Source organism: Maylandia zebra, linkage group LG4 (genome assembly GCF_041146795.1).
Source record: "Maylandia zebra isolate NMK-2024a linkage group LG4, Mzebra_GT3a, whole genome shotgun sequence".
In the NCBI taxonomy this organism is placed as follows: Eukaryota; Metazoa; Chordata; class Actinopteri; order Cichliformes; family Cichlidae; genus Maylandia; species Maylandia zebra.
In genome coordinates, this window is record NC_135170.1 from 9577539 (window position 1) to 9590723 (window position 13185).

Sequence of the window (13185 nt, forward strand, 5' to 3'; positions counted from 1 at the left end):
CTCAGAGGAAAAATAATTGCATGGTCAACCATGCTTAAAAAGAAAAAGTCACAAGAACTGTTACAACTGCAGGATAGATTAAAGGTCTTGGAACAGTCAGGTCTGAAGGATAAAAATACAAGAGTAACCCACCAGATCAGACAGATCAAGCAGGAAATAGATAAGATATTAGGTGAAGAAGTAGAGGAAAACACAAGATTTATGAAACAGAGATATTATGAGGCGGGACCTAAAGCTGCGAAGCGGCTAGCATGGCGGATTAGAAAACAGCAAGCTGAAAATACTATTTATAAGATTAGAGACCCAGTTGGTAATAAAGTTGTAACTGACTTGGACAAAATTCAAAGAGCATTTGAAACGTATTACAAATCGTTATATAGCCAGTCTATCCAGGGTGACGTAAATAAGATAACTGACTTTTTGAACTCTTTAGACCTGCCTACAATTGGTCGGGAAGCAAATAATAGGTTAACATCTTTAATATCTCAGGAGGAAATAATTAAAGCTATTTCTAGCCTTAATTCCAATTAGTCACCAGGTACCGACGGGTTCCCTGCCGAATGGTACAAAACCATGAGTTCCTTCTACCCTTGTTGGAAACCAGTTTTAATTATATCTTGAAAGGAAGACTGGTACCTCCCTCCTGGAAGGAGGCCTTCATATCTGTTTTGTGAAAGGGGGGACAGGATAGAATAAATTCCAAATCTCATAGGCCAATAAGTGTTCTGAACTCAGATTACAAACTATACACAACTATTCTGGTAAAAAGAATGGATGCTGTAATGCCTTCATTAATTGATGAAGACCAAACGGGTTTCTTGAAAAATAGACAAACCCATGATAATATTAGGAGAGCTTTACATATCATCGAACACATTAATAATAGGAAAAATAGCTCAATTATTCTTAGCTTAGATGCTGAAAAAGCTTATGATTCAGTGAATTGGGACTTTCTCTTTCTAGTGATGAAAAGATTTGGTTTCTGTAGTGAAATTATAAAATGTTTCCAAGCTCTTTATTCTCTCCCTACTGCCAGAATAAAAATTAATGGTAGTCTCTCCAATACCATATTTTTAGAACGCGGATGCAGGCAGGGGTGCCCAGCAAGTCCCTATCTCTTCAATTTGTTTATCGAACCCCTAGCCCAGGCTATACGTCAGGAAACATCGTTGAAAGGGATTGTAATAGGAGGGGACAAGTACAAGGTATGTCTATACGCAGACGACGTCTTGGTAACAATCACAGACCCCAGCTCAGGTGTACCAGTATTAATGAAGATGTTAGAAACATATGGCTTATATTCAGGGTATGTTCTTAATGTCAAAAAAACACAAGTTCTGACATTTAATTTCTCTCCAGATCAGACACTATTGTCAGAATTCAAGTTTAAATGGAAGGCAACCACTATCAAATATTTAGGAGTGTTCCTGCCTAAAGACCTAACACAACTGTATGATATTAATTACAGTCGTCCTAATAGAGAAATATACAGTGACCTCAACATTTGGAGCCTGCTCCCTCTCGACTTTGGCAACAGGATACAGATAATTAAAATGAGCATTCTTCCTAAATTACTCTATCTCTTCCTTGCTTTACCTATTCCAATTCCAGAGAAGCAGTTCAGGGAATGGAATAAACAGATTTCGAGATTCATTTGGCTTAACAAAAGACTAAGGGTAAAGTTTTCTACTTTGCAGTTGCCGAAGGAGAAAGGGGGCTTGGCTCTACCTTCATTAAGGGATTGCTACTTGTCTGCTCAGCTGAGGTCTTTGGTGTGTTGGTGTAACCCATCCTTTTGTGCAAGGTGGAAGGCGATTGAGATGTCTCTCTCGGACACACCGATCCAGTCTAGACTTGGTCACGCAGCTTCTGAGTTGGACAATATCTTGACAACCAGCCAATGGGTCAATTTTACATTAAAGATATGGAGGGGAGTGGTCAAGCAGGCACAACTTCAGGAAGAGATAAAACTTCTGAGGTGGCCAGTGTACGACCCTGATTTTTTACCTGCCTCCCACGACAGTAGATTTAGACAATGGGTATGGCATTGAATTACTGCTGTGTGTTCAGTTATCATAAAATCTAAAATTATGGCCTTTGATACCTATGCAAGACTTACGACCTCGAGAAACAAGACTTTTTCCGATACTTGCAATTCCGTGACTATATTGGCAAAAGAATAAACAGCTGTGTCCCTGGAGACTTCTCGATTGTTAACATCTTCATTGACGCTTATGACTCTGGGAGTAACAAAGCCCTGATAAGTAAACTGTACAAATGTATGACTAAGCTCAAAAGGGACTCAACAATTTACATAAAACAGAAATGGGAAAAAGAAATGGACATCGAGATTACAGAAGATGGGTGAACACGGATTTTGGAAACACAGTTTACCACAACTAACTCCAACATGTGGCGGGACTTTTGTTGGAAGAACATTATACGCTTTTTCATAACACCTAAACAAAAGTCTAAATTCAGTGCTACACCTGCGCTTTGTTGGAGAAACTGTGGGGAAGTCATGGCAGACCACAGACACATATTCTGGTCCTGCCCATCCATACGACCCTTCTGGATGGAAGTTGTAAAAATAATCACAAAGGTACTTGGATTCAATGTGACTTGTACATTCGCATCATTGTATCTGGGATATTTTGCAGAAGATTTAGTTACAGATGATGTTTATCTCCTGAGAATTCTCTTGGCATCTGCAAAAAGGCTATAACAAAACGCCGGCTTTGTAAAGACCCTCCCACTATAATACTTTTTAGCTCTACAGTGGAAGACATCAAATTGATGGAATGTATGACTTTCACCCTGCGACTTCAGGGAGACTTGGGAAGGAGACGTTGGAGAAAATGGCTGGGCTTTACAAATTGTGGCAGCGCTCTTTAATGCATAGAACTTGCAATACCAAAGTATTGATATGTATGTGTGGATGTGCAGCTGTATACACGGGCATATATTGTCTTCCCATGATCTCATAATATTTTGTTTTTTTGGGGGGGTTTTCTGCATAAAAATGTTCCTAAATAAATAAATAAAAAGTATCAAAAAAAAGAGAGAATGGTCAGAAAGGCAACAGCAACTCAAATAACTGCTTGTTACAACCAAAGTATGCAGAAGAGCACCTCTGAACACACAACAAAGCAAACCTTGAAGCAGTAGAGCTCGCTAGGTGCCCCTCATGTCAGCTAAGAACAGGAACCTGAGGCTATAATTTGTGCAGGCTCACCAAAATTGGACAATACGGGACTGGAAAAATATCGCCTGATCTGATGAGTCTCCATTTGTGGTATTGGGTCAGATTTTGGGGAAAACAACATAAAAGCATGGACCCCTCCTGATCAGCTCAGGCTGATGGGTGATATTTTCTTGGCACACTTTGTGATCATTAATACCAGCTGAGCATTGTTTAAACATCACAGCCTTCCCAACTATTATTGCTGACCATGTCCATCTCTTTATGATTACAGTGTATTCATCTTCTGCTGCTTCCAGCAGGATAATGCAACACATCACAACGCTCAAATCATTTCAAACTGCTTTCTTGAACATAAATGGCTTCCACGGTCACCAGATTTCAATCTATTTTGGGATGTGATTTAACAGGAGATTCACATCATGGATTCATATCAAATCTGCAGCAACTGTGTGATGCCTCCATATCAATATGGAGCAAATGATCTGAGGAATGTTTCCAGCAGCTTGTTGAATCTGTGCTACAAAGGCAGTTCTGAAAGGGAAAGGAGGGCCACGGGTGTAACTAATGTAATGGCTGTTAAGTGTATTTACTACATGGTGGAAATCTTTGCAGGCAAATTGTCTTAGACAAGTCATTTAACCCTTGTCCTGTACTTTTATTAACCAGCAAATTCCAAAGATCAACTGTTCACTCAGCACCAGGAAGTTTCTATCCAGACTCTAAGTGTCCAATGAAGCCAGAGTCCAAATTTATACACGACTAAACTAGGATGAGAAACTTCAGCTCTGCTAACAGTTTCTATGTAGGTAATTCATGCTGCCTGAGTCAAACATAGAAGCCTTCTTATTTTAAATTAAAGCTGCCATTTGCTCCAAGTTATACAAAAACATGTAGAATTTCACATTTAGGCTCATGTTTCCTGTCTTAATGGTTTCAGATAAGTTAAACTCTCTAGTTAAAAGTAAAAGGTAACCTCTATATGTCCAATGTGTTTTCTTGTGTAATAAAGTGTAATAAATAATAAATTAGTCCCTTCTTACCTCATAGCTTCTGTAAAATGGCACAAATGCTTGCAGCCAGTTCAAAAACTCCCAGAAATGTGGACTTTATTTAAGAATCAGTCACTTTTAGACCATATAAACATATCATGTATCAACTTTGGTGCTAATTTACAAGCTGAATTGTGCAAAACGAACACAAGCAAACAAAGAAAAAAATCCCCCTTTCAGTGCCCAACATTGACAACAGGTTTTGTTTCATTATCACAATGAATACATTTATCACTGAATTCCTCATTAACGGACTACATTAAATAATCATTGGTCAAATACACAGTGTGTGTGTGTGTGTGTGTGTACAGTGTGCTTAGCTGATTAAGTAGATAGCATACATACATAGATGTTTACATGGATAAAATACATTTGTTAATCGCATCTATTAGCTAGATTTAAATGTAGCAAAAATAGATTTGTTACATTAAATTATTAAATCTGATTGCACAAGACTTTCATTACAGGAAGTGATAAAAAAAATAGAAAGATTCCAGTGATTTAAAGGATTTCTCTCAGGCCTTTGTCCTTTGTAGTTAGACACTTTCAGATTTTATCCTGCAGTAAAGGATCATTGAGACAGCCATGGCACATAACTGAAGGGAATAAAATTTCAAAAATAAGGTAAGAAAAGGTGCCAAAAGGAGAAAAATGAAACATCCATTTACCATATAGTTCAACCTAATGTAACAGTGGTGTCATACCTCCAGAGCTGCAATCCCGAGCGCCACTCCCACTATAGCAGCGGTGTTATCGTCAATCAGCTTCCGGATCTTTGGGAAGCAACCAGTGATTGTCTAAAGAAAATATGTAGTAGGTTGAGATTAAAGAGATATCGTAATTATAAAGACATTTTGAATTATTTTTTTTCTACTACTTTGAATTGTCCTTACCCCATCAGTACATGTGCTTCCAGGGTTCAAACAACACTGTGGTGGAAATGTATTGTTGTGGTTTTTATAGTAAGGAGACTCCTTGAATTCTGATGAGTTGTAGAATCCACAACATTTAAACTAGTGTAGACAGAAAAAGTGGGCACGTTACCAAAAGTGTTGCTGAAAACAGAAGCCACTGACTTTATTGTTTAGCAGATTTTTGTACCGTGCTCATTGTCGAATTCCACAGTCCTGTGATGTCAGTATTGTTCCCATAGCCCTGCTTGATGCTCTTCACTGCTTCCTGACCAATCTTGTTAAACAGCTCCTCAGCCTAACATACACATACACACATGAAGCAAATTTTGCATTCAAATAGTCATGATAATGCAGCTACTAAGATTATCTCTGTAAGTTCTTTGGAGACTTACCAGTGGTCTGAATACCAAAATAACCACTGCTCCTGCCACCTCTGCTATGAAGATCAACAAGACTATGATAAAAAACTGTTGAGGAGATAAGAATATCCATTACTGGAATGGGTTTGTTTAAAGTGTAGCTTAAATAAAAAAGAATAGAAAAAAACTTGTTTGAGAGAGCATTTTAAAAGAAATTTTTTGACCTTTTATTTTCACAAAGTATCCATAAATTAATTTTCTTGCGTAAAGAATTACAAACAAACATGGAGATATAGCCAGCAACTGGCTATACCAAAAGTGTTGGTGGGGAGCTTAGTAGCCCTCTTCTAACCAAGCAGCAATCTCAGAAGGTGGAACACGAAGCCAAAGCTGAAGTGCGAAAACTAATTACGTTCCTAATAATTTTGCGTGCTTCCTGTAACAGACTTCCAAAAACGTTTGTTCTTCATTTTGGTGATTAAACAATACAGCTATTCATCTTGTTACTTATGCTTTGATCCATTTGAGGTGGAAAGTCAGGAATCATGAGTTTTCTTTTGAAATGATCAGGAAGTCAGACTTCCCACTCTGATGGTCAGAGCAGCCACACCAACACCAACTTCACAGTTCAAGATAGCAGAAGTGGGCATAAGCAGACAAACCAGTAATCTGTCCTGCCACTGTTGTGTAATTTTCTTGGTAAATTATCCATACAGAGATCACGGATCAAGCTGTATTCGTTAACCTGCTGCAGCAGTGTTTTCAGTACAAAGATTAAAGGTAATGGATTGTACTCCAGGTCAAGCTGGTGTCGGATAGATGGCTCCACATATTCTACCTTAAAGAAAAAGAAACTCCACTATTACTGCAGTGATTGCACTTATTACTTGCTATAGCTGGGGGTAACATGTGGTCTAAGTAGCAGGTAGCACACATCTGTGTTTGTCTGTTTCTCTTTTTCAGGGTAAACTATTGCTCTGTAGTGCCTCTGTGCACAGACTAGAATAAAGTTTTGCAAACTGTTGTTTACATGTTGTAGTTGTTTACTGTCTCTAGAGAACAGTGTCACAACCATCCAGCCTGTGGGCAACCCTAGCTTGAGTTGTTGGTCCTTGGAGAAGCGTGGAGAAAAGCTGATCTCAGTTTGTGTACGAGAGGAAGAAAATGATGGTCTGCATTGTTGATATAGACATTACTTTTATTCCTATTGCACAAAAGGACAAGGATGCAATGGTAAAGTGCAAACTGCATCTAGGACAGAAACAACCACATTACGCTTCAGGTCTTTGCAAGCATCTGCATGGACAACACATTAATGCAAAGCTAGCCAAGAACCCTGAGTGATGTTAAAGTGTAGCACTTGCTGACCCTAGCCCAGCAGCCATACCGTGAACTTCAGCAGGTAATAAACAGATGAGCAGTGAGGCTCCAGCCTGTTTCTACCTGTTTATGTTTCTAAAGTAGGATCACTGTGGTGTTCGCTTTGAAGTCTCTTTGGGCTGGTCTTCATCTTTGTGTTGTCGGCTTTGTGTTTATAATACTAAAAGAAAGATCCTACATGTGTCTTCATAAGGATAGGGATTTGAACTGAAGCCCAAGGCTTATATTGTTAACTGGTAATTATGTACAATTCAGGTAATTTTATAGACCATACATTTGCTAAAGGTCACAACTGCTGTACCAAAAATTCTCAGTTAGAGTTTATAGATATGTCTTGCTAATTAAGCTTGTTAGCAATAACTGACAACATAGTTCCTTAACCTTTATATCGTAACCTCTGTATTGTCACTCAAACTCAAACTCAAAACTGAAACCAGGCTGGTGAGTCCTCTCCCTTATTTGTTGGCTGTATGCATTTTACACAATGAATTATTATGTTTGTACTAGATGAATGGACTTGTGTACTGAGGGTGACTTGTTCCCATAAAATAAAAATTACTGCCCTATTGACCTTCAAGGGCTCTACAATCAAGAAAGTGTGCCAAAATGTCAAAGTATTTCTTTAAGCCTCTATAAAATAGCAGGCAACAACCTACCAGCAGTAGCATACACTTGCTCTCCCTCATGGCTCCACAGCAGCCTAGAAAGCCGATGACGACTAGCAAGATCCCAATTGCAATCAACAGGTAGCCCACATTGAGCACCTGGCTTAGCTCTGCTGGCATGTTGTCAATTTTCCCAAGAAAGGTAAGGACGGAACCGCTATCCACCTTCACCCAGATCCCAACACCCAGGATGGCAGCACCTGCCAGCTGAAGAAGAAACATGTGGAGGGTGGAGAAGTTAAAAGAGCACTTCACAGATTTTATGCATAAGAGACAGTCTTTTTTGTCACGGTGACTGCTACCATGCTTTTGTCTGTTAAGACTTAGGCAGGGAGGGTTTTGCCTTGAGACTGTCTTGTAGAAAATGCATTTTTACTCTAATAACTTTAAAATAGATAAGTCCAATACTCAATGTTCTGAAAATATTTGTAATGTGCAATTTACAGTTTACAACTCTTGTTGGTGGTGTAAAAATAACCAGTGATTTGTATTTGTATGCTTTTGTACAACATTCAGACTACACAGTACTGCTGAGTCACACTTAAAGAAAATTGTAAGTAACTGTCAGCATCCTTCAAACTTAAATAAAATTATAAAACAATGAGAGTCTTTACTTACAAAGATGATGCCGTTGAACGCAAACATCATGAATTTGAGGAATTGAAAGCATCCCATTTTTGCTGCTGATATTTCTACCTACAGTCAGAGGAAGAATGATAGAGACACATTTTTAAACTTTAGTCTGGTTTTATCTCACTAAGAGCACTTATTTAGCAACACTTTGCTTTTACCTGCATGAATGTGTTTTTCTGTAAAGAGCATTAATCATCCTGCTCACCTGTTGTCTCAGGTTTCACTTCTTCCTTGAAGAAGCAAATTAGCCAATGAATTAGTAGAGCTGCTCTGTGAGCAGGGAGGCCACAGGGTGGGGTAGCTTCAAACTCTTGTCACCTTTTAGTCTTTGTGAGCTTAATAACTTATCTTAAACTCTTGAGCCTGTCATTTATACTATAAGGTCACTCACGGTGCACATGTAACTGTGAGCGCTTTTGGTTTAGCAGTAATCGGAGAAGAGAGGTGACGATAGAGGAAGTAAATCTCACTCTATACTGGAAAGTTTGTCACCGCACAAAACAAAACAAAAAAGCCCAGCGGCATGCAAAGGAGGGGAGGAACCAAATTCGGAAGATGAATACTATTGATAAGCAAATATTCCTTATTTGTGGACTTTTTTTTTTTCATCTCACCAGTGCACTTGCTATGTCCTTTCATAATATTTTTAAATGTTAAGAATAAAGAGGGTATAGATCCTAGTAAAGACACCAGTGTATGTATTTGCATAGGGAGTGAACTCTGTGGCCAGCCAGCGCACCATTCCCTGAACATGCTGTGGGGGTGAGTTGATGTTTGAGTTTAGGCTAAACTGAGGTGTAGTGTGACAACCCTTTCGCTAACTCTGTACAAGGCTCTTTACTCCAATGCATCATCCATCAAACTCAGGCACACAGATGACAGCATGCTGTCACTAAGTCTTCTCCTACCACCCTCTGTTTTGAGTCACTTAAAGATTGTCACTTACAAATGTGTGTGTGTGTGTGTGTGTGTGTGTGTGTGTGTAGATCTCCCAGAATGGGAACAGCACTCTTTGTGTGGTGGGAGGAAACAAGACAAGTTGTTAACAGCTATGACTGAGCAGAATCCGCCTGTGTACAGCAGCAGGCTGTCTTCTGCATTACCTTTCTTGGAAAATTTAAACCACAGCAGCCTTTATAGTTCTTCCCTATCAGCTTACACCAAACATCCATTCATCCAAACATATCACATTAACCAAAATCAGGAAGTAGTTTCTCTAATAATTTAGCTCTGCTGCTCTGTTTGAGTAAAGCTGGTTGTCATCAAGTTAATCATACATTCAGATGCCAGGATACTGCTCCAAGCATAATGACTTGTTGCCTTGACTCCCCCAAACTTTAGCTTGTTCACTCCTTCAAGCTCTTCCTGCTTCCTTAAGGTCACTGATTCACTCTGACACTGAGGAGTGGGCCTGGTGATGTATTAATGAGCCCAAGTCACAGAATAATCTCAAAATGCCTCCGTGATTACTGTAAAAGGACCCAACGGCGTACTGACTGGAAGAAGCAGTCTTGTCTGGAGGTGAGATATTTTACACTTTATGCGTTAAACATGACGTGTTGTGTTTGTGTTTTTAAATGGAACCTCTAAACTGTCTCCAATTCGACAACCACCATCAAAGAAAACACAGATGGAGAAATCTCAAAGGATCCCATTGAACAGAATAATTGCAGGCAGGTCTCAGGAGACAAAGGATCATTGTTGGGTGGATCTCTCCCTGTGCGGGTACAGCTCTCATACAAAATAGCCAGACTTGCACGCTCACAAGAAGCAGCCTCATAGAACAGTTAAACAGCAACGAATCCAAGTGAAGCGGCCTACCTTTTCTCAAGTGTTATCCGAGGACGTTCTCCGGCTCCTGCCTTCACTGCTGTGATTCAGGCAGCTGCTGTGGGGGCGCACCGTGAGGTAACAGGAGCACAGGGGTTTGTTGTTTTGCTGTCCTCACAAAAATGACCCACACTGTGAAACGTACGTCTCGCTTCTGTGGCTGTGGCACTGTGTTATGTGTAAACAACTTGCAAGAGACTTTTTCAGGATTCTGCTCTTATTTTTGGGCTGTTGGCTGATTATAAGCAGAGTGAAGGGAGGGGAGGGCACAAGGTGGGTGTGACCGAAGCAGCTGAGTAATAGCACATCACCATGGATCTAGCTTTGTAGCTCCCAAGGGAGGGAAGGAGGGAGGAGGGAAATGAGGGAGGGATAAAGATCACCTGTGCATGGTCAAAGCACCATTCAACATTTGCTCTGTTTCAAGGTGTTAATTTGAGCACAGCATGTAAATATGGCCTAATTATGTGACCAGTTGTAATAATTTGCAATAACCACAGGCTGATCTTAAAGTTACTGAAAACTGTAAATGTTTTTTTTTTCTCTACACAAAAGAAAATGTCTAATATGGTTTCAGATGTATCTATATACATAGGTCTGAGAGTTTAACTTCAACATGATGTAAGTAATACATTACAAACAAAAAAAACACACAAGCAAATAAGCTCACCCCTGAAAAGGTCATGGACCAAAGGAAGCAAGGCCCCATGGTACACTTTACACGCATGTGCTTTAAAGAAAATATGAAATCAAATGGAAAGATGCAAATCTAAAATCATCCTTTCCAAAGGTTTCTCTGGCTCATTTCCAATCACTGAACTCAGCTTATCAAATAGGGTGTCATATGTGTATTCTCGATCCAGCAATTTTACTCAACGATACGTCATCGATCCAACGATCCAGCCTAACCCTGAAATCCTTGAAAAAGCTTTTGCAAATTACCTGTACCTCCTTGCAGTCGGGGCATACAGCACATCATATCACAGAATCAGAACTGGTGAAAGTTGCTATTGATCTTCAGACAATAATATTTTTTATTTTCCTGTCAGATCTCAATGTAGGTTGGAAGACCACTGATGAAGTTTTATTCCACACAGGAATGTGTCATTGGGATTAAGGGATATGCACTACTCTGGTTTAAGTCATATTTCTCTGAAAGATCATAATTTAGTTGTGTAAAGAATATCTTTAGCTTTAAAGTTTCACACAGTTCTCTGCAAGTACCGGCGCTCATCCATTACTTAGATGGCTATGATAATGTTCTAATTTGGAATAAAGAGGCAGGTGGGATATATCACATGCTGTGAACCCAGAGACCGTGGTCTGTGTCTGAATTCACTTGCTGTTTATTACCTCCGCAGAGGAGGTCATGTAGCGTGTGTGTGTGTGTCATTCTGCCAGCTGCAAAATTTGCTTTACATTCACCAAAGTCTTTAAGGTTAACTTAATGATTCATGAGTAAAAAAAAGGCCTTATCATTTAGAAAATATTATTCTGAAAAGTGTTGTGTGTACTGTCAACATATAGAAAGACTTTAGATGAGGGTCACGTGGTACGCCGGCCCAGGATGGCAGCTTAAGTCGGAGCAAAGCTCGTATTCCTCCCAAACTCTCGGAAAAAAATAAGTTAAAGTCCATTGATTTTTTTTTTTTTGGTCTAGGTCCTGCAATTGCAGTGGAATGAGTTAGAAAAGTCATTATTTCACACATACCCGGCCGAGTACCTCGCAAAGGGAAAGCCAACAATTCTCAGGCTACTTCGTTATCCAGAATAGCTGAGTCACTAGATGGAGCTGACGTTAGGAGTTCATCCAAAGATAATGTGGCTGCTGAGTTGACTTGCATAAGATCTATTCTGGAACTGACAGCTCATGACATGAACGCAGTGAAAGGTGGAATTGAGTCTCTTAATGAAACTGAACAGAATCTCCCGCTTGGAGGAAAAGATGGAGTAAAGATGATTGTTTCCCCAAAGCTCCAGTATAATCTGTTTAAGTTACCTATAATGTTTCCACACAACCTCTTCAAGCTTTATAATACAGTTGTGGGGGGGTATGTGTGCGCAGGCAAAAACAGTCTTTCTTTGGTCCAAAGTACATGCTGTCAAAGATAGTGGTGGATTAGCACTATCCAAGATGGACTGGTTATGCGTTTTCTCTCTCCCAATTAGCTAAGATAAATAACTCATGCTGGGTAGTGACTGAGGAAAGCCTAGTGACTCAAACATCTTTAGAGGCCTTTTTCTCTCACAGGGGAAGACCAGTACTGGCTTTTAAACAAGAGACTTGGTTTAGAGCTCACCAGTTCATTAATACCAATCCTTATCTTACCTCTAGAGCCTCTATTTGGTATAATAAGAAATTATTAATTGGTAAGAAACCGTTCACGTAGGCTAGTGCAGGAATTAAGTTGGGGGATTTATTTGGTAACCAAACCGTCTAAATTCTGTGGGATCTTCAGAGAGGCACAATCGCCTGTCTAGAGGGGCTGAAGCTGGGCTGGGAGAGAGATTTGGGAATCCAGATTTCAGAGGACAGTTGGAAGAAGCTGGTTATATGTTGGTATGGTTGCTCATGCCACACGCAATCACAGCGTATCCAGTACAAATTACTCCACAGAAGCTATTGGACCCCTAGCAAACTATTCAGACTGAATTTAGTTGACAAAGACACCTGCTGGAAGTGTCAGAAAGAAGCTGGGACTTTAGTTCATATGCTGTATGCATGTGAAAAAAATGTCCACATGTGCGATGGGATCATTAACCTTTTGAAAGGTCCTTTTCAATTTGATCTCTCGAAGTCTCCCGCTTTGTGTGTCCTGAGTCTGTTACCAGATAGCATGAATCTATCTGGAAGACAGAAGCTGTGGGTGCGTCTGGCCGCCATAACAAGGTGCAGGATAATAATGGGACACTGGACGTCATCTAACTCTTGCTGCTTTAAGGAATGGACTGAAAAAAATGGCTATATATGAACAGGTAACTTAGAGGAGAGAAGATATCTTTGATCAGGTCTGGGGTCCCTTCTTGCACTACATAGAGGATAGGTCTGTTTAGACAGATATTGTGATATGTATTTTGTATTGGATGTAAACGTTTAGTATACCCAGAGGTCAAGCTCAAGCTAAGTTTATAAACACTCTGTTTTTACTT

The 13185-nt window shown here is 39.7% G+C and overlaps 1 protein-coding gene across 1 annotated transcript; it reads right to left on the bottom strand.

Annotated features, from left to right (window-relative positions):
* Positions 1-4294: 4294 nt before the first annotated feature.
* On the bottom strand, positions 4295-10269 carry tspan34b (tetraspanin 34b). Its single transcript, XM_004562882.3, has 8 exons — positions 10027-10269; positions 8191-8268; positions 7564-7779; positions 5561-5635; positions 5356-5463; positions 5148-5267; positions 4959-5051; positions 4295-4850 (listed from the first exon to the last, which is right to left on the bottom strand). Exons 2-8 carry the CDS (start codon positions 8245-8247, stop codon positions 4791-4793), a joined length of 729 nt encoding a protein of 242 aa, XP_004562939.1. The 5' UTR covers positions 8248-8268; positions 10027-10269; the 3' UTR covers positions 4295-4790.
* Positions 10270-13185: the final 2916 nt, after the last annotated feature.

Excerpts from the sequence above, each read along its gene's own strand:
- tspan34b (XM_004562882.3), bottom strand. The coding sequence starts at position 8,247 with ATGGGATGCTTTCAATTCCTCAAATTCATGATGTTTGCGTTCAACGGC. Across the intron at positions 5,464-5,560 it reads TTTTGGTATTCAGACCACTG|GCTGAGGAGCTGTTTAACAA; the intron begins GTAAGTCTCCAA and ends TGTGTATGTTAG. Across the intron at positions 5,052-5,147 it reads GAAGCACATGTACTGATGGG|ACAATCACTGGTTGCTTCCC; the intron begins GTAAGGACAATT and ends TATTTTCTTTAG.